Here is a 25,811-nt window from a genome sequence, read left to right as displayed (position 1 = left end):
AGCCTCACACAGCATCCGATAACTTTCCGCTGCACTTTTCTTCAGATGGAAGCAAAATAGCAATGCTTCCCGCGAATGAAGTTTTGTAGGCACAAAAACTGACATAGTCTTTGTATAAAAAAATGTTGTGTTTACACTTTGACGAAATGGCACAAACTAAGAAACGACACTTAATGATGACGCTTTCACATGAAACTCGTTACACAAATACTCAGTACAATTTGACACTAGTATTACTATATGTTTTAAATCCTTTAAAACTTAGTTGTCCTTTAAAATGACAAAATAAAAAACCACTGAACACAAAAGTGCCAACACGACTTGCAGTTCGAAGCTGTCATTGTGCTTGTTGAAAATGGACCCCGCCTCGCGCGGCATGCGTGGCGTGGGAATAATAATATTGAGCCATTCCGAACGGTAAACACTGTCTTTTGGACTAATGGAGCCCATTTCCATTTAAATGAAAGTGCAAATAAGCAACATTGCCTTTATAAAGAGCAGAACCCGCTATTACAACATCAACAGAAATTTCTTAAGTCCCAAAGTGACGATTTGGTTCGCATTGTCAAGCAATGGAATTATTGAACCATTTTTTTTTTTTTTTTGAAATCGTTGTCATTAGTAATTATTTTTTAATTTAGCCTTTACTCCTTGGTTCCGCTACCGAAAATCCTATATTTGGAAAATACTCTAATCTTTGGCTTTCAAACCCTTTTTCCTGATAATATCCCAAGTATTGACGATAATGCAATACTAAATTTAAAAAAGTGCGTACTTTTTATATTGATGAAGGAGGTTTTGATGATGTTGAGGTTTAAAAAGAAACTGGTTTCAAAATAATATAGTTTGCGGTATGAGATCCGAGTAACGGCCAAAAGCAGTGCCATTAAACTGTGCTGAAAAGATAGCTATCCGATATATGTACATATATACATATACATATAATGCATTGACTATTATAGTAACTTTTTCCATAACGGCTTCACGGATCTTTAATTCTGATCATTTCCATTGCTTCGTTTTCCGAAAACATATTTTAGAAAATTGTACGGGAAAAAGCAACCAGTCGAGATCAAATTATCGCTTTTCTATTTTCATGCTGCTACTTAAGTACCGTTATTTTTACCCTTGGGAGTTGGACTTAATTTTTTTAAACTAAACAAATGTTTTTGTTTTTTGGGCTCACTATAATTTTTTTGCACTGAAGGTTGTCTTTATTATCATTTATTATTAAAGTAGTGTAAGAAAGCCTATAAATATTTACTTATTTTATGCATGTTTTTTTATTTGCGAGAGAATTTTTACGCGCTTGATTGTTGAAATGGTTATTCTCCCAAAATCCAACTAGCGCTTCTGCACCATTTTGTTGCCACATCCTCGTTACTGACTTATTTAACGGTCCTTTACAGCAAGACTATATCCAGTCTATTATTCACAGCAGAAATGTCAGTGTGTGTTGTGAGCGATGCCCATTTTGGCTGCTTTGCATGTCGTCTGGCCTACAATCCGTCCACCTGCAATCCATGATTCGGAAGTATTTGTATTCTGAGGCCTACCCTTACATCAAAGTTGAACAAATTGAGCAATTTTTATTTATTAGTTACTTTAAATGATTATTTCTAGTAGTGCATGCACCTGTAATACGTTTTTTTTTTTTTTTTAATTATCTAAATTTGTAGTCGAGTTACGTGAGCAGGAATTTACAGTGCTAGCTCACTACAAGCAATAGTTATATGCGTAAAGAAACAATATGTATGAAATAAGAGTAATAGCGCAAAAAATTTCTTCAAGGTAACGTATATTCCCACATACAATATTTCCCTGCTTATCATAAATGGATTTTGTGAAAACACCTTCGTGAGTCCCCTACACTGAGTATATATAAAATGTAAATATGTGTTTTCGTACAATTATGTATGTACGTTGGGAAATCCAGATTCTCATCATGAGTGCGCGCTATCAGTTCTATGGCGAAAATAATGAGTATAAAAGACAAATGAACACCGAATTTAGCATCAGTGCACAACAACCGCAACTGAAAACAAAGTCACCTCCAAAATAACAGCTCACCTCATCCGAAAAATTGAAACCAATATGAAGACAATTGTACTTTTCGCCGGACTGATCTGCGTTTTTTGCCTATTCACGGCCGCCAGTGCCAAGCCTGCGGCGGATGGAGCTGCTCTGGAAGCAATAGACGTGAATCCTCTAATGGAACAGTTGGCCGTGGAAAACTCGGAACCTGTGGTGCATTTGAATCGCCAAAAGCGTTTCACTTGTGACGTGCTCAAAAGCCCTCCAGCGTGTTCGGCCCATTGCGTTGCACTGGACAAATGGCGTGGCGGTTATTGTAGCCGTCAGGGTATATGCATTTGTCGGCAGTGAAAACTTGCAGCTTAACGAAGACCATTTTTATTATTATAAATTTTTTTAAATCTATTCGCAAATTTATTTGTTTAAAATAATTATGTTTTTTTTTTAAATAAACTATATTATTGTGCATACATGAATATGTGTACATTTGATTTACTTAGGTTCCATTATAAAAAAGAAAAGCACAGTTTTGCAAGGCTATGGAACTTTCCTCTAGTTATGATGGACTGCCTCTAGGACGCAGATACCTGTTGTGTCAGCAGACAAACACGTGGCTCAACTCTGATGAAATGCCTTTAAGTCCCGGAGTGGGATTTAGCCAAGGTGGAGGACTGTTATAGGATTTGTGGGCTTTACCACATACCACTGGTGCGACGGCACCTTTGATGATGTTTCTGACATTTTGAATTAAATCTCTTTCCTCAAAAAAAAGGCACATTAAATAGGTAGCAGCCGTAGGGTTGCAAATTTTGATTTGTTTCAATTTAGTCGCTAGGTTGTCAAATTTTGTTGAAGTTCTCAACTGTCAGAATTTGTAATTTATAGATTTTGACATTTTGACCAAATGATAAAACGAAAAATATATTGCTCTTGCTGCTACCTGTTTAATGTGCTGCTACCTTTCTGAAAATAAGGCTACGTCAAGACATTAAAATTATATACAAATGTATATAAATATGTGGATAATGATCCCGCTCTATCCTCCAATAATGGCAATTTTTGTGTTCTGGGTGACTCCAATCTTAGTAATGCAGGCGATAGTACTGCATTATGTCCAAATAATATTAATGGTATACCATGTGTGAAACCTATTTGATTAGCATTTTTTAAGTTTTGGACTGGTTCAGAAAAAAATTTCTCAAATAATCTTTCTCGAATTCTAGATCTTATTTTCGTTAATGGTGTTATAAATTTTTCTTCACTTGAATGCCTATACTCTATGTTTACTCCTCTACACTCTATACCACTTAACCTTCCTATAAAATTTATGAATTTCATGACTTTTATCTTTACAATAAGACTACTAGTTCTTGTTTTACAAATTTTGATTTTAATACACAATAAGATATTTAAATATAAAGATACATAAAGAATACTGAAATTTTTGAATATAAAATAAAAAGTGGGTAACAGCAACAAATTTGTAAAAAATTTAAATTAAATTAAAAAATTATAAAATATCACAAATTGAAGGGATCAGAATTCAATTATCTCCTTCTCCTGACTTGGAAAGTTGAAAACTAATTGTTCCCGACGCTTCCTCGAACCCACTCATTCAAACAGTAACACAATATACATATTTTATTAGCTCTAAACACTAATCTTGCACTAACTTTAATATTTACATACATCGCGAACTATGTTCGAAAGTTATTTTTGACGCCTTATTTCTGGCAGTCCGCATTTTGATCTACCATACCGTCTCACCTAAAATGAGAGAGTTTCCCATCTATCTATGTAGTCATCTAAGGTTCAGAAGGCAAGGAAGTAACAAGAGTAATGGCTGCGTTGATTTTGTCATATATCATCAACACAATATCAGCTTTACCGTAAACGAATTGCTGTCACATCCTCTGTTACGTAAGAAATTCTGCTGACTTATTTAGATCCCCGGACATGTTGACATAAAAGGCAACGAATCATAAAAACTACCTACCAAAAAATACAGGAATCAATTCCATGCGACTAATAACTGGCAGCGACAAATAACGAGTTCAAAAATACCTATAGTGAAAGGTTGTAAGTCATTATCCCACTCCAACTTAACCAGACAATACTCGATAGAAACTGTACGACTTTGACTTGGACACACAAAATTGACAAAAACTATCTCATTAACTATTTTTAATTTTGTAAACTCTGTAAAGACATTTAATTGAAATAATAATCTCATTTGTAAGTAAACTGCTAGCTGAAGGCCCCAGAAGTCTTAGCATTGGTCCCTATTGGTTTAAATACACATATCTAAAACAATTCTTAAACAAAGAAAAAAAAATAATATCATAACAATAATATCATTACAGCTTATTGTTCAGAGGAAAAAAATGATGAGTTGAAATGATCCAGGAAAAATGGGCATGCTTTCAAAGAATTAGCGTTAACTTTTAAAAGGAACTTGCCAAATACACTGAAAAGAAGTTATTCTATTATATATTTTAAACGCAACCGAGTTCAGGTAAAAAATGGTGGAAAAAGATTGGCTGCATCTAGAGAAGAATATGCTTGAGTTTCATTATAATGGACAACTGAAGGAATACTTATAATTATACATATATGATACATAATTATACTTATACATAATTTCACTTTAAATTCCTATTCAGGCAATTATCTTTTCAATGGAGTTTATGATGTATGGAGTTTATCGATGGAGTTTGGTAACTTAAATTTTTGAAATATTTGCTTCTCAAATTTTTAGGTTTTCTCAGTTCCCTCGTATGCTAAGATACTATATAACTAGTCTTTTTTATCACAGGTATATTTTTTTACTGATATCATTTATTTTAAACTTGAAAATATCATAACAACTGGCAAGTTCCACCCCAGTAAATAAGGAATCCCAATCTAGAATATCACCTTCTAAATTAATTACAATATTTTTATTGTAGGTTTATATACATAAAGGGTGATTTTTTAAGAGATATAGGAAAGTTTTTCTAAAAAACACACGTAAAATTCAGAAAAAATCCTGAAATGTTTATTTAAATCGATAGTACAGTCCATATAATTTAATGTTTGAAGATTATTTCATGCAAATGTTGACCGCGACTGCGCTTAGTCCAATTTTGGCATATTCTTTCCAATGTTTCGGCCGGTATCTTACATATAAATGCTTTAATGTTGTCTTCCAATGCCTTAATTGAAGCAGGCTTGTCTGAATAGACATGAGCTTTAACATAGCCCAACAAAAAATAATCTAAAGGCGTTATATCGCATGATCTCGGTGGCCAATTGACAGGTCCCGAACGTGAAATAAAATGTTCACCGAACTCGCCTTTCAACAAGTCCGATGTTACGCGTGCTGTGTGGCATGTGGCACCGTTTTGCTGAAACCACATGTCATGCAAGTGAAGCTCTTGCATTTTGGGCAAAAAAAAGGTGGGTCTTATTTCACGGTAGCGCTCACCATTCACAGTTACGTTACGATTCGCAGCATCTTTGAAGAAGTACGGTCCAATGGTACCTCCAGCCCATAAACCGCACCAAACTGTGACGTTTTCAGGATACATTGGTAGCTCTTGCAATTCTTCTGGCTGATCTTCACTACAAAATCGACAATTCTGCTTATTTATGTACGTACGCATTGATCCAAAAATGAGCTTAGTCGCTGAACACAATTTTTCGATAAAAAAGTGGATCTTAAACTTTCTTAACAAAACACGTATTTTTATAATAAAATTCAATGATTTGCTAGCGTTGTTCGTTTGTAAGACGATTCATGGTTAAATTATAGACCAAACTGAAGATGTTTGACAGTGAAACAAAACACGAAACGTGCGTCAGCTGTTTAAACCAACTGTTTAAAAAGATAATAGCAAAAAAATCACCCGTTACATATGTATGTGTGGTGTGGTGATGTGAAAACTGTAAAATTCCTCATTTTTGTTTAAAAAATTCCCAAGTAATGTTTCTTCCAGTGTTACATCACTGGCTAAAGTTACGAAAAATTCACATTTTGGCAGCGCTCTCAAAAACTCTGATTGGTCTAAACAACGACTGATTCAAAGAGCGTAAAAATACGTGTGAAATGAGCGAACGCAATTCTGCTACCGAATCCTCTATGACAATATTTTTTCCCGTCACAATTTTGCTGCGAATGGCCAAACCTTGAATGCGTGATAATGCTTGGTTGTGTCGATAGCTTGGCCCCAATACTTGTGGCTTAGAAAAGTGAATGTGCTATTTGAATTGTTTATTCTTCTTGGGAGATATTATTTATATCATTATGAACTGAGAGCAGATATTAAAAATAAATAGAGGGGGAAAAAAAACAAAACACTTGCGATTTTCTCCAACAATACTCTATATACGAGTACCCCAAACTAGCGGGGGAAAGTTTTAAGTACCTTGATTTGGTATCGATTTAATTATGCAAAGCGTAATATACTTCAGAGTATAAGTACTTGGCGTTTGCACTGTTTACTAACACTTCACACAGCTAAATGTTTGAATAAAATTCGAGGTGCAAACACAGCACTACACTCTTACAACTCAACCCACAAAAAATACAATAAGGGTATTCATCTAAACGCTGAAAAACCTCGTGCACCACATAAACCTAGTAAACTTGCGAACTCGAAAAACAGCTGTCAAAATTATTATGCGGATATGTTTATGTAAAATGTGTACATAAGTTTAAGCCAGTGCGTAAATTTAAGCGTATCCAGAAAGAAATCTTGGAATTGCACAAATACTTCGCGAGGTGCGTTCATGTAACAGTGTGTGTAAACGCTTCCAATATCTGCGTTTTGTAAGTTTGGAAGTTTCGAGGAATACCCTTATATACATACGTATGTATATTAGGGCGGGTCGATTTAAAAATCGCTCATTGCTCTGTGAAAATCGTATTCTAGGGATCAAAATAAGAAACTTTCCCGAAGGAACCATACCTCTAAAACGAATTCTGATGTCCCCCAATTTGGGTCGAACGAAAAATCCCACTTTGACCCATTTAGAGTGCTCCAATCGAGTCCAAATGTATGATCGACCCCCACTAACTTTGGACGGCCGATCCACCCATGCCAGTGGTACACCCCCTGGAACTCCCCTGGAGGGTTCCCCATACAATCATTTCAAAATATCACCATTTTTGGCCTTTACATGAGAAAAGAAACTGAAAAGTTCGACCCAAATTGGGGGATATCAGAATTCGTTTTAGGAGTATGGTTCCTTCGGCAAAGTTTCTTAGTTTGATCCCTAAAATATGATTTTCACAGAGCAATGGGCGATTTTTTTGCCTCCCCACAAATCGACCCGGCCTAATGTATATATGTACAAGCAATCTATATATTTGTTCACAAATGCTTTATTGTGCATACTCAATTACACCGGGAATCACAAAATCGAGGAGATGCGTTATCGCTACGAAAATAAGACGAGTGTTCTCCAGGCCTCGAGTGGCGTATAAAACTCAGATGGGCAGCGATACAGAGAATCAGAACACAATTGATTTCGTAGCGACAGCCACTCAATATGAAGATCATCGCTCTTTTGGCTTTCCTCATCTGTTCTTCCTGTATTCTCGGTACAATCGCCGCACTTGCTGACGAAACCGCCTTGACAGCGGCTGATGCTATAAGTTTACCCGCACAGTTAGCTACGGAAAGGGAGATGACTGTTGAAAATTTGGTTCGTCAGAAACGTTTCACTTGCAATAGTTACGCCTGTTCAGCCCATTGCATAATACTTGGCAAGCGTCAAGGAGGTTATTGTAACCGTCAAAATGCCTGCGTTTGCCGCAAGTAAAAGTGTTTCGTCGATGGAGGAAACGAAGACAAGCAACCACATTTAGCGAAATGTGTACCAATTTTTTATTATGTGACATGGTTTTAAAGCAAAATATATATATTAAAATGCAAAGCTAATGCGTTTATGTGTCATATTTATTTTCGTTATTCAAGCGTATTTTCCAAAACTACAAAAAACATATAGGTACAAACTTCTACTCATTCTTACATAGATAATACAATCATAAAAACTTAACAAAATACAATGCATGACAAAAAGAACTCGCGCATTTATATCAAGTAGTGTTGGGCAAATAATATTTAAGAAAAAACAATATAATTAATATTTAGTCGGCAAGCCTTTATTTTTTCTCGCAGCTTTCAGTCTTCTTGGCATGGATTCGACCAACTTCTTGCATGTTAAAGGATATATTTTCCCCCACTCTTATTTAATAGAATCTTCTAGGTCTTTCTTGTTTCTTAACAAAGTTGTGCAGTTAGTTTTGCAAATGATCTCACAGTTATCCAATTACATTGATATCTGGAGATTGTGGAGGTGTTTCAAGTAAGATACTTTAAGCCAGTTGTACATAAGCCATAGACGAACATCAGGTGAGTTATGCTTGGGATCGTTGTCATGATAGCACTGGAAATTGTCCTTCATTCCCAAATAGGCAGCACTTTGAACTCAATTTTCTGTAATAATTGTTAGGTATTGTTTGTGGTCCATATTGCACTTAATGAGGCACAAATTTCCAGTACCAGCAGCGGACATACAACCTCATACCATTACCGACCCCATGTTTAACTGTCGGACGTAAATTTTTTCCAGCAACTCTCCATTAGGTCTTCTACACACATAAAATTGTCCATCTGACCTAAATATGTTAAACTTGCTTTCTTCTGCAAATGAGACTTTTGCTTCCAGAATCCTTATCCTCATGACGCTTTGCGATTTTATTCTCTTGTGTCGGTTAATCTCGTTGATTAAAGGTTTTTTCGTGCAACTCTTCCATTATACTTGTTTCGCATCACTATACGTATACTTTTGGAGTTGCAGTTAATATTAAGGTGTTGGGCGACTTCTGTTGCGAGCTTAGGGGCGCTCAAATTTGGATTTTTCTTAATTTGTTGTACTCTCTACCGTTCATCTGCATCCAAAAACAGTTTTCGTCGTCCCAATTTCTTCTTATTTTTCACCGATTTTCTTTCTTTGAAACGTTTTATCACGTCGTATACAGTCGAATGGGATCTATCCACTATTTCTGTGATTTCCCGAACGGTTTGACCCTTTTCATGCAGACTAATAATTAAATTTCTAACTTCAATTGAGCTTTGTCTCCGGTGTCTAGCCATGTTTATAATTTGGAATTTTATTCAACAAAATACGACTGAAATTTTACTTTCATTCATTACGTGTGGTTCTTTCTTTGCACTGTTCTACCGAGAGAAAATTAATTGTGGGATTCCCCGTTTTAAAGTGCCAACTAATGGCAATATTGCCAGATGTCCGACTTCTTTTTTGACACCAATTTTGAGAATACTGCGTGAAAAAATTTTTATATCAAGGAGATAATAGATTTGTAAATTATTTGAATCCTATTTGAATACCTATCCAATTGAATACCACATAGAATAAAATAAAACTAAAAATATTTAACTTGCATTTCTTACAACAATTTTGAATTTGAAGTTGAATGAAGAGCTCGGACATACAGAGTTCTTTATTGAGCCACTGTATATACATATTATCATCGGATATAAATGTAATTTTTTTTTCATACAAATGTATGATATATATTTCATGATACATATTTTATCGTTTTCGGTTTTAATCTTCCATTAAAAAAATTTGCAATTATTATTTTTGAAATCATCTGGAATTGTTTAACGAAGCCGTTAAAGTGGGCTTGTAATGTTATGGCTAGAGAACCATCGAATTTCGGCTTCGGTTTCGGTCATCTTCGACTACAAAAGTTCAGTTAGGTTTCGGTTCGGTACCAACAAGAAAAAAACCGAACCTCTTTTTTTGTTCAAAAATTTTATAAATAAAAACATTTTTTTAATTCAAAACAGTATTTGGGATTTATATGATAACGATATAATTTGCAGGAATAATGTTAAAAAAACTATTTTTTTTTTAATTTTTTATTAATTAATCACTTCTTTTCATAAACAATACTGTTTTTATTACGACTCCGTGCGAATATTTTTTATGAGGAGATTTTTCATCGCAGAAATACACTCGAAGGTTTGCCACTGCCCGCCGAGGGGTGACCGAGAGAAGAAATAGAAAAAACCTTTTCTTCATTTTGGTATCTCACGGAGATCGAAACCTACGTTCTCCGACTCGTAGTCACGCACCAACCGATTCGGCTACGGCGGTTACCCGATAAATAATTACTGCACAAAAAATAAGTTTTTTTTGTTTTTTTTTTAACAAACATATGTAAGACTACATATGTGAAGAGCTGAAATAACTGTGATTTAAACTTACATATGTACATATGTACCTTTTCGCCTTTTTATTAACACAAATCTGGATTTTTGAATAATCATTGCTTGTTTATTACTTGGGCTCTATTCGGTTGGGTTTGGCTTTGAAAATCAATGTTCGGTCAATCTCTAGTTATGGCCATTTGTGCAGCTGACTACGCATACTGCCCTATGTTCTCGATAGCCTCACGAATTCCATTTTTGGGATCTTGAATCGACCCTGGGCTGTTGACGTTGGCCAAGGTGTTAGATCACAAGATCTTGGTGGCCAATCGTGATCACCTCTTGGAGAGATAAACTTTTTCCGTAAAAGATCAATGATTTCGTTGCTTGTGTGGCACGTAGCGCCGTCTTGTTGAAAATAAACGTTGTCCAGATCAATACCATCCAATTCCGGCCACAAAAAATCGTTAATCATCTCTCGATAGCGCAATCCATTCACCAATAACACTTGTTATTGGAAAACCCTATATTCTAATATGTAATAGATTCGTTTTAAATAAAAAAAGCATTGTCAGAATTTATGGGGCATGATTTCATTCATGATTTTATTGAAGCATGCACACTTTATTAAAAACTAGGATCGAATTCCTTATTACTTAAAATGTAATAACAAATAATAAGGTTATGTTTTTGAAAAAATATGGCAGTATTTTAGTCTATTCAGGGGAAACTGTCTTATAATAGATAATCCTCGATGTACTTGACTAAAATTTGTTTTCCAGTTTATATACCGTCTTTATCAGAATATTTTACAAGAAGAAGAATTTTCAGCTATTTTCCTTGTATTTTATATCAGATCAGGGTATAGCTTGTACAAGTAGAGGTAGGTTACAATAAATTTGCTTAAATCTTAAACTTTTTGGATTCGATAACAAAATTTAAAAGATTATACATTTCATTTTACTATAGCTCCAAAATATGAACACATCGCCCGTCGCTCTATCTTACGAATAGCTTACTCGATAAGAGCTTGAATCGTCAACGAATTATTTGCAAACATTAAGCCTTCACACAAAAAAGTCTATCGGCGTCAAATCGCAGCTTCAAAATAGCCAATTGGCATCGCCGAGACGGTTTACTGTTACTGTTTACGATTACTGAACTTGGCGCGCAAAAGATCGATTGTGGCATGCCTTCAATTTCCGGCCAAAAAATCTCGTTTATCTTGCGTCTGTAGTACTCACCGTTGACCGAAATGGCGTTCCCAGCAGCATTTTCAAAGAAAAATGGGACAATTATGCCCACATTCTCAAATTGGCACCAGACTATCAATCGCTGGGGATGCATTGGCTTAATATGATTTTGACTTATTTTCCATAAACGCATTATTTGGGCTACACAACATTGACTTTGCAATACTTCAACGTTGTTATTCGATTCGCAACGTTGTTCAAACTTAAAGCAATTCTTTTCGTTTCTCGAAGATACGTTATTGACTTTCTATTCAGATTTCAAGTGGAAAAGAGCAGTCACTGTCGAATTAGCATATCATTAAAAAAAACACTCTGTGGGCCACCCTGTGTAAATAATGAATAATATATGGTACATACAAGAAAATGTGAATAATTTTGAAAATTCAAAAACAATTTTTTTTATATCAATTTTTATTTTATAATTTGAATTTTATGACCGTGCAATTTTCAAGTTGTGTTAAAGATTTTAATAAGTTGAGCGCAATGCCGCCACCAGCTGCTCCAATCAACTGACTCGACGCCATAACTTGCTGACGTTCTTAACAAGTGGCCATATGAATATGTGTACATATGTACGAGTATATTAGGGTGACCGAGTGGAAAAACAAATAAATCGGCCTGTTTTCAAAAATGTTGTATTGTTGCTCAAAAACACCAAGGTTGAAAATCGGCTATGTAGACTATGCTAAAAGGCCTCGAATAGGTATTTTGTCTATATATATATATATATATATATATATATATATAATTGGCGCGTACACCCTTTTTGGGTGTTTGGCCGAGCTCCTCCTCCTATTTGTGGTGTGCGTCTTGATGTTGTTCCACAAATGGAGGTACCTACAGTTTCAAGCCGACTCCGAACGGCAGATACTTTTATCAGGAGCTTTTTCTCCGAGATTCGAACGTACGTTCTCTCTGTGAATTCCGAATGGTAGTCACGCACCAACCCATTCGGCTACGGCGGCCGCCGGTATTTTGTCTTACATAACATAAAATAGACAGAAAATCAATTACTGACGATTAAATTTCTCAGTTAAATAGTTTGGTTTTCACCGGGAAAATGATTCACAGTGCCAACGCAACACTCGATTCTGTGATAGAGTGCTTAACAGTGAGCTTACCCAAAAGTGAGTAGCATCGCATTTTTAGTGCCCCATAATTTTGAAAGCCCGGTCACCCTAATGTACAAATATTCATATTAATTGCAAACAAACAAAATAGTTTCACTAAAGCAATATTTATCAAATACTTCTCCATTTATTATTGATGTTAATAGTCCACACAACTGGACGCCATTCGAGCGCTCTCGGATTTTTTAAAGAGGGCTATGCAATTCGTGTTCTAATAACAAGCAAATATTTGTTTTTATTAATCATTTCAGTTTCTAATGTGAAGTATTAGGCATTACGATTAGGATAGGTCAGGTTAAGCAGTCGTACTCAATTTGTACTGAAACTAAATTTTGTAGGTAGCTGTTATTCTTAGAAAAAAACCTAAAGTATCTTAGAGAGGCGTCTAACGAGTTTTGAACCCTTCACCTATATAGTGCCGGGCAGTGGCAGAGAAGATGGTGTATAGTATCCTCTTCGTCTAGACCTAAAGGTCTACCGCACCACTTCTACAAAAATCGTTCCAAGACAGCGTGCAAATAAATCAAGCTTTGAGCGTAGAGAATTTGTGTGTTGCTCCGCTGATTACCAGTTTACAGGTTGTAAGGAGATAATTGGATGCATGTAGTGCCTTGGCACCCATAAAATGCGTGTACGAAATAACTCAGCCAACTCATCAATATTTCAGCGTGAAATCAGCAATGTGTATTCCAAAGAATCGATAGCCGATTTGTCTATCGAAATATAGATTTCATATCGCGGAATATCAAATATCGCAATGGACCATTAAAAGAGATTGTTTTGATCAAGCGAAAAAAAGTATATACATACCGAGGTATTCCGAAATGATGTTTATAGTGCCATTCCTTCCTTCCCATCGAGGTTAAACAATCTATGAACATATCTATAGGTATATAAATGGATCCGCTCTCCTCAATCGCGTCGTAAGACAGTAGCGGGAAAGTCTTAGCGATAACTTCTTCGTTCATAAATACTTTACTTTGATAAAGTTCAAACCAAGTACCGAAAGTGATCGATAATTAAAATATTAGTTTTTGCCAAAAAACACGTGCTACAAATGGCAAACCTTCTGACAAGGATTTTGGGCACACAAAATTCAATTTTTGATGTTTGGTTTGCTCAAAACCATCTGCTAGTTTACTTACTTTGACTCTTTTTGAAGGAAGACCCCATTTTTTTTTAACAAAATAACTATTTATTGCAATTAGTTTACTTTAAAATTTTAAGTAAATATATAAAAAACAGTATTTGATAATAAAAAAATTTGCAGTAAGAGGTTCAAAACCTTCTATACGATTAAAAAAGCATTGGCTACTGGGTATTCTACATTTTAGTGAGCTACCATTTTTGTCATCTACTTATACTTTTATATGGTGCATTAGGAAAAACAATCAAATCAAAACCAATTGCTTTCACCCGGAGCAAAATAAACATAAAAAATTAGTTTCTCGTACCCAAAAATTGCATACATACAAATTCTTCCAAAAATGTAACATTATAAGAAAAGGTACTGAGGATTAATAACTAAAATTAAAAATAAAGGCGCTCGAAATCTATTTTAGACTATTTTAGAATAATGTTTCTGTGGATTTTTGTGCAGCATTGTGAGTGGAATACCTCCGTCGACGAAGCAAAGTAGAGAAATAATTTAACTCGAACTAGTGTACATACTTGATAAAGTAGATTAAGATCTGTTGAAAAAAGATCATTAAGAAAAGGTTTCAAAAGTAAACAAATGCATTTTGTGGTTAAAAGAAGTTCACTTAATTTTCAATCTCGTACAATTTAAACGGAATAAGCGGAAAGTAGTAGGCTTTAATACTACTTATTCAATTATGTTAAAATAAAAAAATCGAGTAAGTCCATGTAAGTTCTTATAACAGAGGCATGCATTTGTATGTCTGTATTGTTTTTTATTCAAGAAAAAAATCAAAAATGTTCAAACATGCGCATGTTTTCTGAAAAGTTAGAGCCAATGTTACTATTTTTCAGTCCTCAATTCATATGCTTCGTAAGAAATTAAAAAAAATGTCGGAACATAAAAGAGACTGCCATTGCCGGCATTCTAATGACTTGCGCAAACGTAACATAACGGATCTATTTATTGACATTTCAAAATCACCTAAAATGGAATAATATTACATGGACACTACTCCAAAATATTTGTAGTAAGTGGTGCCCTTCGGAAATTTCTGAATTCGTAAGTATGTAACATAAACAAATGATGTAAGTTTAAGTAAAAGAATAAATCCATTATTTTCTCGGTAGATGGATGTAGAAATCTATATCTCATAAAGTATTGATCAAACAATTTAAAATTTATACTCCTTGTCAAGGAGACATTTGACACTAAAAAAATTCGTTTGCTGTTTTTTGTTTGTTCCATTCAGTTGTTAGTTACAGGGTGTTAACAATGAAAGTCACAAAAGAGAAAACTCGGTACATTTTACAGTTTTTCGTTGATAAGGGCGAAAATGCAACCCAGGCCGCTGAAATTGTGAGTGGTATTTATAGTGCCGATACTGTGACAGTTAATTACGTGCAATTTTGGTTTCGTCGATTACGTTTAGGCATTTTTATTGTTAAACAAAATGTCGAAAATGTCGAAAAAATCACAGAAATAATCGAAGTTTACCGGCATGTCAGTAGTCGTAGCATCGCTCAGGAGCTAAAAATCGAACATAAAACAGTTTTAAACTATTTGTGCAAAAATAATGGATTTATTTTTCGCCAAACTAATGTATTGTATTGTAGATTCTCAGCTGAATAACTTCAACTGAGCTTGATTGAAATACAAGCTCATCATGAGGCACTTGACTTTGTCCTAAAAATTATGTATAATTAACTATTCCAAAAATATTTAATTTTATTAGTCCTTGTACCGAATTTTAAAGTTGAGCTTTCCGCAACTGACTAACCTTTTCTTGCTGGGTATTCAATTTTTATATATGAGTCCAAGTATTACCATAGTACGAGTTTATGCTAGAGATGAATGCCATGACAGCACCCCAAAATAAAGAATTCAACAAATATTTTTGAAGCCTAATAATAGTGTCTGGTATTTTTTTGAAAATTTTTCTAAATTTATTTTCTCTTATTTTCTTATTTCTCAATAATGTGAAACAAATTTGAATACCATTTAATGAAATCTAATTGGTGCACAGCCCAGCTATTTGATATCCACGTATTTTTCGAGATGCTTGACAAACCGTTGGCCTGCGGCATATCTTTGTTATGTATGTACATATCTGTGAGTTTTATGGTTGTTTACAAAAAAAAACGAAAATTTGGCATTTGCCAATGAAAAATAATTATGGCAAACTAATGTAGCGAAATAATCAAAGCAACAAGCCACGTCGAACAACAAAACAATGTATAAAAATAATAAAATAAATTTTCATAATTTCCTCATGACAGCCGGTGGTGGCAGCGACAGCAGAAATAGCATTACAATAAGAACACCTGCTGCACAAATATTTTTTCATTTCGAAATCTCTGTAAACTATTATCCGCGAGGGAGTGGAAAATGGAAAATAAAAGTGTAGTAAATTATATTTACTTAATCTTCATTTGTTCCTTGCCCAGAAAACTAAGCATAAGTATTTTGAGCATTGTCGTCAATTGTTCTGATTGTTCTTATTTGTAGACTTGATTATAAAGTGAAGAGAACTGGAAAAATTTTCAAAGAAAATTAATCATTTTGAGAGTTATTCAATGTTGAAAATGTTGGAATAATTTTTGCACGCCATTTTTTTTATTTTTTGTTTTTGGTTTCAGTCTCAAATATATTTAAAAAAACAAAACCTTTTCTGAAATTTTTTTTTTTTGTGGATAATAATTTGAAAAAAATTATTTTGTTTATTCCTTGAGAAGAACAAAAGAGTTACTAAAAAACATCTCTCTGCACATATTATCGACCCTAATCGGAGCATTGGGCGATTTCTGTAGTTATATTCAAATTCAGCGAGGCAGTACAAAAAAGTACTCCAGCGAAGCTCCCTTTCATCGTTATAAGGTGCAAGCAATTCGCGCTGGTAGTAAATTCTTTCATGATCCGGTCAATAATTGGCATTTTTAGCAAAAAAAACCACAAGAGGAGCTTGTAAGATTCCTAGCTATGAGAAAAAACAAAAAAATCTAATAATTTGAAAAATAACTTTTTAAAAAAATTTAAACAATGAAATAACCAAGCTTTAGGGATGAATATATCATATGCGCTGTGCCAAGAAGATTAAACAGTTAAGTAACAGAGGTTTACCAGCGAAGTCATTTTCCTAAATTTTAGGCTGATGTTAAGACCGAAGCCCTTCGGGCATTACATTAAATCCTGCTGTACTATTCCCTCCGATGAATTTTACAATGAGAGTTTTGCTTTCTCCACTCTGCACACGGTTGATATCTTCGCGGACTGTTTTAGTTCTAATTTCAACTCATCGTCGGAGTCTCTCAGTGGTAATTGTTGGAAAAGCTAATTCCATTATTAATGTTGGCACTCTTTTTATCTTACTATCAATAATGTTTGTGATCGAATTTAGGGCATTAAAAGCTCTATGTTTGCGGATAATGATGGGTAAGTAAAGCCTATTTCTTCTAGAAATATCCTGCCCTTGAATACGATCTCTTATGGGTTTTATAAATGTGTGGAGAGTCACATCCATCAGACCTATAACCAAGCCTGGCAATAAAAATGATCTTACGTATTACAGGCCTAATATCTTGGATATCAAATTTGTTAAAATTTATTCTCAAATAAAAGTTGTATTCTGCCAGAACAGTTATATTCTCAGACAAATCCAATAACCAGCATGGTTTCATGGCTGGCTAGTCAACTGTCACTAGTCTTGCTGTATTCACACAAAATTTTATATGTCTGCTTTCAATGACAGACTTGAAGTCAATACAGTTGGACTTTTTTAAGGCTTGTTACAAACTCAGCCACTAAATTTTATGAGTAATACCCAAATTGCATAGTTTTGGGTTTCACTCCATTTTGTAAAATGGATGAAGTCGAACCTTTCCTGCCGTTGCCTCCTGTGGTGCTCCTAAGGGCAGTATTCTGGGTCCATTACTATTCATATATCTAAATATTTTAAATTTGTAAATTAATTTCAAGCCTCATGTAAGCTCTAGTCAGATCTCAATAACGTCGCGGCTTGGTGTGATAAATATCGCCTTCATCTAATTTTTTTCAGCTATCGTCTAGGCAGTTATTTGCTACCTCATATTTAATTTAGTATTTGCGTCTCCCCGTTGTGAATAAGTTTTCGCTGTATTCATATGGAGGCCGCATCACCTTTGCCAACAGAGTATCATTTCACTCTGCTTAATCTTCGATAACATCAATGGAGTGGTTGAGTTTCCTCTTCTTTTAAAAACTGTGGAATAATAATTTATTCTTCCTTTGACGGGTTTAGACAGTTTATGCCTCTTATGCTCCATAGAATATTAAATGAATTTAAGGGGACCACCTTTGCCAACAGAGTATCATTTCACTCTGCTTAATCTTCGATAACATCAATGGAGTGGTTGACTTTCCTCTTCTTTTAAAAACTGCGGAATAATAATTTATTCTTCCTTTGACGGGTTTAGACAGTTTATGCCTCTTATGCTCCATAGAATATTAAATGAATTTAAGGGGACAATACCTGTAAAATTTCGAAAAAAAAAATTTTTCATAAAATGTTAATATAATCCTTTAAGAATATGTCAAAACCATTTTAGAACGTAAATTAAAGTGAGTCTTATATTATAGATCGTCAACCATGACGACTCTATTAGAAAAAAAGGGAAAGAAAAAGAAATTAGGGAAAGGTGTAGTTATGTATTCAAACTTTAGAAAGAAAAAGAAATTAGGGAAAGGTATAGTTATGTATTCAAACTTTAGACGCGTTTTTCTCAAAACCATATTTTTTAATTTGGCGTACACGATAACTCGAAAAGTTATTGACAGATCTCCCTGCACACATCTTTTTTATGATATTATTTTCTATGTGAATTTACAAGTTTTCGAAAATTTTTCGAAACAAAAATAGTAGGAAAATTTGCCCCAAAATTCATTTTTTTTTTTTGAAGCATTTTATTCTGCGATTTTTTTTTTTTGCTTAATTCATATAGAAATTATGACATTAATGAAAAACATTTTTTGGTTTTTTGTATTCAGGTCACTGACGCCGATGTTACAATGTCCGCCGATTGAGAAGCGACCTTCCTGGAAAAATTTAGTGCACATCCGCCATTTTAAATGATTAAAATAAAAAAAAAAATTATATCAATTTAATGTATAAACAACTGGATGCCAATTTTGAAAAAATTATATTAACTTCTTCATTTTAAATAATTTTAATGAAAATCAGGGAAAATATGGCCGTTTACAGATATCTGTCCTCTTGAATGAATTTAATAAAATTTAAAATTCTGTGCCTTTTGAATTTTCATCTGCTAAACAAACTTTCAAGGGTGGACAAGGAGGGAATTTTTGGTCCCACAGTCGGAAAATTCAGCCTGCACAACGAAACATCCGGTAACGGACAGAGGCTGATCGACTTCGCCGGGGCCTGAAACATGGTAGTCTGCAGCACCAGATTCCAGCATAAAAAGATACACCAAGCTACCTGGCTGTCTCCTGATCGAAAAACGCGAAACCAGATCGATCCTGTTGTGATAGATGGAAGACACGCTTCTAGTGTATTAGATGTACGCACGATCCGAGGACCCAACATCGACTCGGATCATTACCTTGTTGCAGCCAAGCTGCGCACACGCCTCTGTGCAGCAAAAAACGTACATCTACCTACGCAAAGAATGTTCGACATCGAAAAGCTGCAATCACAACAGACAGCCAGAAGATTCGCCATTCGACTCTCACTCCTGCTCTCGGAGAGCACTGCCCAACAAACCGGCATGCGCGAGCAATGGAGCAACATTTCTCGTTCCGTACGTACCGCCGCCGAAGAAGAAAACGGATTCCGGCGAGCCCGAAAAAACAATTGGTACGACGAGGAATGTCATGCTGCCGCAGAAAGAAAGGATGTCGCCTATAGAGCCACGCTGCGATCGGGCGCAACGCGAGCCATGTGGGATCGCTACAGAGAGCTGAAAACGGAAGAGAGACGTATTATCCGACAGAAGAAACGAGAGGCCGAAATACGTGAGTGCGAAGAGCTTGAGATGCTGGCCAATAGGAACAACGCCCGAAAATTCTACCAGAAAGTTCGGCGGCTTACAGAAGGTTTTAAGACCGGGGCGTTTTCCTGTAAGAACAAAGACGGCGATCTGGTGACTGACTTGCAGAGCAATCTTAAATTATGGAGGGAACACTTCTCGAACCTGTTAAACAGTGACAGCTGCGCATGTCATAGAGAATGTGAAGATCCCGATGCCCCAATCGTTGACGACGGAATTATCGTTCCGTTACCCGACCATAACGAGGAGAGAATAGCAATATCACGGCTAAAGAACAACGAAGCGGCGGGCGCCGACGGACTGCCGGGTGAGCTATTCAAACATGGCGGCGAGGAGCTGGTAAGGTGCATGCATCAGCTTCTATGCAAAATATGGTCGGATGAAAGCATGCCTGCCGATTGGAATTTAAGTGTGCTCTGCCCAATCCATAAGAAGGGCGATCCTGCAATTTGTGCCAATTACCGCGGGATTAGTCTTCTAAATATCGCCTATAAGGTTCTAGCGAGCGTATTGTGTGAAAGGCTGAAGCCCACCGTCAACCAACTGATTGGACCTTATCAGTGTGGCTTCAGACCTGGAAAGACTACCATCGACCAAATATTCACAATACGCCAAATCTTGGAAAAGACCCATGAAAGGAGAATGGACACACACCATCTTTTTGTCGACTTCAAAGCTGCATTCGACAGTACGGAAAGGAGTTACCTGTATGCCGCTATGTCTGAATTTGGTATCCCCGCAAAACTAATACGGCTATGTAAGATGACGTTGCTCAACACCAGCAGCACCGTCAGAATTGGGAAGGACCTCTCCGAGCCGTTTGATACCAAACGAGGTTTCAGACAGGGTGACTCGCTGTCGTCTGACTTCTTTAACCTGATGTTGGAGAGCATCGTACGAGCCGCAGAACTTAATCGCTCAGGCTCAATTTTTTATAAGAGCGTACAATTGCTGGCGTATGCCGATGATATTGACATCATCGGCCTTAACAACCGCGCTGTTAGTTCTGCCTTCTCCAAACTGGATAAAGAGGCAAAGCGAATGGGTTTGGTGGTGAACGAGGACAAAACGAAGTACCTCCTGTCTTCAAACAAACAGTCGGCGCACTCGCGTATCGGCACCCACGTCACTGTAGACAGTTATAATTTCGAGGTTGTAAAAGACTTCGTTTATTTAGGAACCAGCATTAACACCGATAACAATGTCAGCCTTGAAATCCAACGTAGAATCTCTCTTGCCAACAAGTGCTACTTTTGACTAAGTAGGCAACTGAGCAGTAAAGTCCTCTCTCGACGAACAAAACTAACACTCTACAAGACTCTCATCATGCCCGTCCTAACGTATGGCGTAGAAGCTTGGACGATGACAACATCCGATGAAGCGACGCTTGGAGTGTTCGAGAGAAAGATTCTGCGTAAGATTTTTGGACCTTTGCACGTTGCCAACGGCGAATATCGCAGACGATGGAACGATGAGCTGTATGAGCTTTACGGCGACATAGACATAGCGCAGCGAATAAAGATCCAGCGGCTTCGTTGGCTGGGTCATGTTGTCCGAATGGATACAAACGCTCCGGCTTTGAAAGTATTCGATGCGGTACCAGCTGGTGGTAGCAGAGGAAGAGGATGGCCTCCTCTGCATTGGAAAAATCAGGTGAAGAAGGGCTTGGCTTCACTTGGTGTGTCCAATTGGCGCCGGTTAGCACGAGAAAGAAACGACTGGCGCGCTTTGTTAAGCTCGGCCAAAATCGCGTAAGCGGTTATCGCGCCAATTAAGAAGAAGAAGAAACAAACTTTCAAATTGTGACTGAATAGTCCGTAAGAAATCATGTATTCCTAGATTTACTCATAATAAATAAACAAATGAATCAGACAATGGGTAATTTGACGAAGAATAGCAATTCGGGGTACCCTTTATAAATAAAACCCAAGCAAACTCGCTAACACCACATATGTAAGCTGAGTAAAAATATTCTTCATTGATTCATTTTCTTTTCTCCTCTTTTATCTGCAACAAAACCTTAAATCAATGTATCCATTACATTAATATGCCAGCGTTTTGATAGTCAGCCAATTTCCGATTTGATTAATACCAATTGGCATGTAAATTAGTTTATTGCTTCCTCTTTGACATATCGAAATCTCAATTCTTCAGCCACTTTCAATGCATACAATTATATACAATCACGTTAATATAAATGCAAATACCTACACAAATGCAAATAAAAGTGCTTGTCACCACCAACGCCTCCTTGTTGGCGTTTTAGTGTAAGGTGGCCGAGTACTCGATGCAGCCATTCATTTTAACACATGCATATGTATGTATGTGTGGATGCATCTAATACAGGTAGATATTTTCATTTATTTATTTTCTCATGCGAAAAAAGCGAAAATATTTTGACAAAATAAGTCGGCACCGTGCAATATTAATGTACAAGTACTCGTAGAATGAGATTTGTGGGTCATTTAATAAAATTAGCAAAACTGTCCACATGCCATGCAATAATGTGTAACATTAATAGATGTATGCATACATACATATTTGTGTATAAGTGTCAATAACAACACATCTTTCTTATTGTTGAGAAACGTTTTGTTTTTCGCCTAGTTGCCGTTCGTCGCGGGTGCGTCGGTGTTCCCACTGCCAAAATTAAATCGCAGGTACGATTACATGTAAACATGCACACATTTATTTATGTACTAATCGATCCGGGTAGCACGAGGCTTCGCCAAGAGCAGTAAAGAGAGTTTATTAAATTAAGCAAACAATAGACCAAATGATATTTTTTCAAATACTTTTCATTTATATTTAAGTTTTTAATTAATTTTGAAATTAAACTTAATAGAGAGGAAATTAACGGAATACGTTTCATTTAATTCACATGTTAATTGATTTTATTTATTAATACATTTTAAATTCTTGCTGACTATATTGGGTATTTTCTTCCATATAAAAATATTTCGAGCATTTGTGATATTGGATGTAATCACATGGATGGCAGCAAAAACACAACTTTAAAAATTCATAGGCCTGTCCCATGATTCAATTATAGAAGGTTAGGTAAGTAAGCAGCTTTCTCGCTCCCTCTTGACAAATTGGCTCCCTTATTTGAAAACATGTTGCTTCTTTACAAATATACGTACAATTTTTATGAAAAAACTTTTAAATTGTAGTTAAAGTTAGACTTTTGGTGCAAATTATATGGTCGGCAACACCGTCTCCACTTTGACGCTTTGCCTTGTTATTATTCGTTGAAAATCATTTGTTTGTTTGTAAACGTTCCAGTAAGTAAAATAATAAAAACTAATTATTTTGTAAATTAATGTCCTTTTTCGCTATTTAGGTCGATTATGTCTTCCGTATGGTGGTGGTCGATTATTCGGAGTTATCTTTCTGCTGCAGAAAACCAACGGTTTGTGAGTTTTCATACACGTAAGTCCAGATCAGGCATTTGTAAAAATTCTTATTAAACTTTTTCACATTTAACTAATATTTGTTTTGCAACTACGAACTAACTTAAAACACATCTATAAGTATGTAAGTGTGTTGTTTTGTTTTAATGTAGATTAAATAACCAATATACTTAGTTTTTCTCTTATTACAGGACTAATTAGCTACTTTACGTACTTTTTTACTACCTTTAGGCAAGAAGGGGAAAACATTTTTCCCTCTTACTCCATCCTTCGTAAATGCAGCCCTAAAATAAGGGAGTGTCAAAGCGCCCTTGTCTTTACTTACCTAACCTTCGATAATTGATTACTGTTAATTTTTTATATAAATTTTTTATATAATTTATATTTTATATAAAGTTTTGAGCCAGTTGAAACTTACACTACACCACAAATTACACAAAATTTGAAACTAGAAACTATACTTCCATAAAAAACGATTCAAACTTGTCACTGTTATTTAACGCAGTAGAAATAAAAAAAATGGGGTTGTCAAATTAACCTATTAAAAGACGTTTGAAATATCATTGAATTTCAACGACCTGAATTTATATATGTACATAGATAAAACTACCTTTCTACTGTCACACAAGCATAAACACTTAACAGCCCTCAATCAGAAGAAAGTGTGGAATCGGGCGACCTTACTGGCCATGCCAAATCGCCAAAAGGGAAGATTAATCAACCAGGAAACGTTTCCTCTACAATAATCATTGTGGCCTGTTTTGTGTGTGCTGTTTCGCCGTCTTGTTAAAACCAAATGTTTCTCAAGCCCAAGCTCATCCAATTCCGGTAGTAAGAAGTCGTTTATCATAACCCTGTAGCATTGGCCAGTGAAATTGACCGTATAGCCAATTATGTTCCCAAAACATTACGGCCCAATCACTACTTCCGCTTATGATGGTTTTCGACACAAAATCGTCATCTTAGTTGTTGAGATTGAGGATGACTTGACAGTAATTCACACGCCACTAACGGCCCGCAGGCATTAACTGATGCACTGCTGGTACTTTGTAGGGGAACGCGATGTTCTCGATCGATCGACTATTCCGGTAGCAGTCTCGCCCTACATGGTCTCGCATGGTTTTAGTAAGTTCGAGTAGAGCAGCTAAGCGCTGGAATGTTAGCCAAGATAGTGAGACACGATTAAGAAATGACGTCGATATTCACGCTGCGCCAGTATCAGCGACCGATTATTTGTAATCGGCAAAATTATTCTACGCTCTTGCACACTCTAGCGTTCCATTGCTTATCTATTGTATACTGCTGCTGTCTGATTCACAAGTGTCAAATATGAATGACGTTCGATGCCATTCGCACCCTTTTTGTGTGTTTGGCCGAGCTCCTCCTCTTATTTGTGTCGTGCATCTTGATATTTACTAACTAATGGAGAGGCCTACAGTTTTAAGCCAAAATCCAAATATTTTTTATGAGAAGTTTTTAATGGGAGAAATGCACTCGGAGGTTTGTGAGTGCCTGCTGCGGGGCAGCCGTTATTAGAAAGAACTATTTCTGCATTTTGGCGTTTCAACGAAAATTCGAGATTCGAGATCTCATCTCATCAGTGTTTTTCCATATACCATCCGGAATGCTGTACTCGACTTCTAAAAAATTCAAAAGTTTATACTAAACGATAATCGAACAGAACCATGCAATTTTTATTTGTATGTATATATGGATATATTATATTTACATATGGACACATGTATGTTTGTATACCTGTTGCGGATATTTTTATAAAAATTTCATTTTCATTTATACATACATATGTATGTATGTAAGTAGAAGCGTCTAAAAGTTGATAGAATTGTGGTGCAGCCAAGTTGGCGATAGATGGGGAAAAACGTGAGCTGTTTACATTATTGCCAATCGCACAAGGAAAAACTTATTCTCTGTACATTGACTGCTACACGCTGTGATGCTTCACCCTTGTATTTTAATGCTTTATATTTTTTACGATATAGCGATACATACGTGCCACATTTGTTGTAGCCTTAATGATGGAGTTGACGGTGCGGTTGGTATTATTAAAGTATACAAACAACGACTGGGGCACTGACATATTCAATGGGGGCGCATTCATTGATGACGTCGGCAGCAAGCAAATACAATTTTTTCATACAATCAATGAAGGAAGCAGGGCACTGCTCTGAATCACAAGTGCTTGCGCATAAGTATTAATATAAAATATACATATGTGCATACATACGTACAAAAAACATTACTAAAAGTGGCAGCAAAAAGCGGCAGACATAAATACTCAGAAGCGGAGAAGGAAAAGTACAATATAAACAAATTTTAAATGAGTGCTAAGTTGAGTTTGCCTGAGGCGAGTAACCGCTGAAGCTGGCGCAGCGTTTAAGGGATACATGTGGGCATACAAATGTATGCACGTGTAGGACAAAGAGCGCAGAAACACGCCGCGCAGGGATGAGTGGAGCAAGCAAATGAGTAGCGGCAACATACTTGCCTTTCTGTTAACTGTTTATTTGCCTGTTGAGTGGTGCCTACAGTTAGTTGTTTGTTGGCACGCTCGAA

At 35.9% G+C, this 25,811-nt stretch overlaps 2 protein-coding genes across 2 annotated transcripts; both read left to right on the top strand.

Annotated features, from left to right (window-relative positions):
- Window positions 1-2,024: 2,024 nt before the first annotated feature.
- LOC128867530 (defensin-C-like) lies at window positions 2,025-2,504 on the top strand. Its single transcript, XM_054108810.1, has one exon. It carries the CDS (start codon window positions 2,095-2,097, stop codon window positions 2,383-2,385), a length of 291 nt encoding a protein of 96 aa, XP_053964785.1. The 5' UTR covers window positions 2,025-2,094; the 3' UTR covers window positions 2,386-2,504.
- A 5,015-nt stretch (window positions 2,505-7,519) lies between these two features.
- Window positions 7,520-7,965, top strand: LOC128867629 (defensin-B-like). Its single transcript, XM_054109043.1, has one exon. It carries the CDS (start codon window positions 7,567-7,569, stop codon window positions 7,837-7,839), a length of 273 nt encoding a protein of 90 aa, XP_053965018.1. The 5' UTR covers window positions 7,520-7,566; the 3' UTR covers window positions 7,840-7,965.
- Window positions 7,966-25,811: the final 17,846 nt, after the last annotated feature.

The sequence above is a fragment of the Anastrepha ludens genome, chromosome 6, assembly GCF_028408465.1.
Source record: "Anastrepha ludens isolate Willacy chromosome 6, idAnaLude1.1, whole genome shotgun sequence".
In the NCBI taxonomy this organism is placed as follows: Eukaryota; Metazoa; Arthropoda; class Insecta; order Diptera; family Tephritidae; genus Anastrepha; species Anastrepha ludens.
Note: the sequence above shows the minus strand (reverse complement) of the source record. Positions and strands in the feature narration are given on the sequence as shown.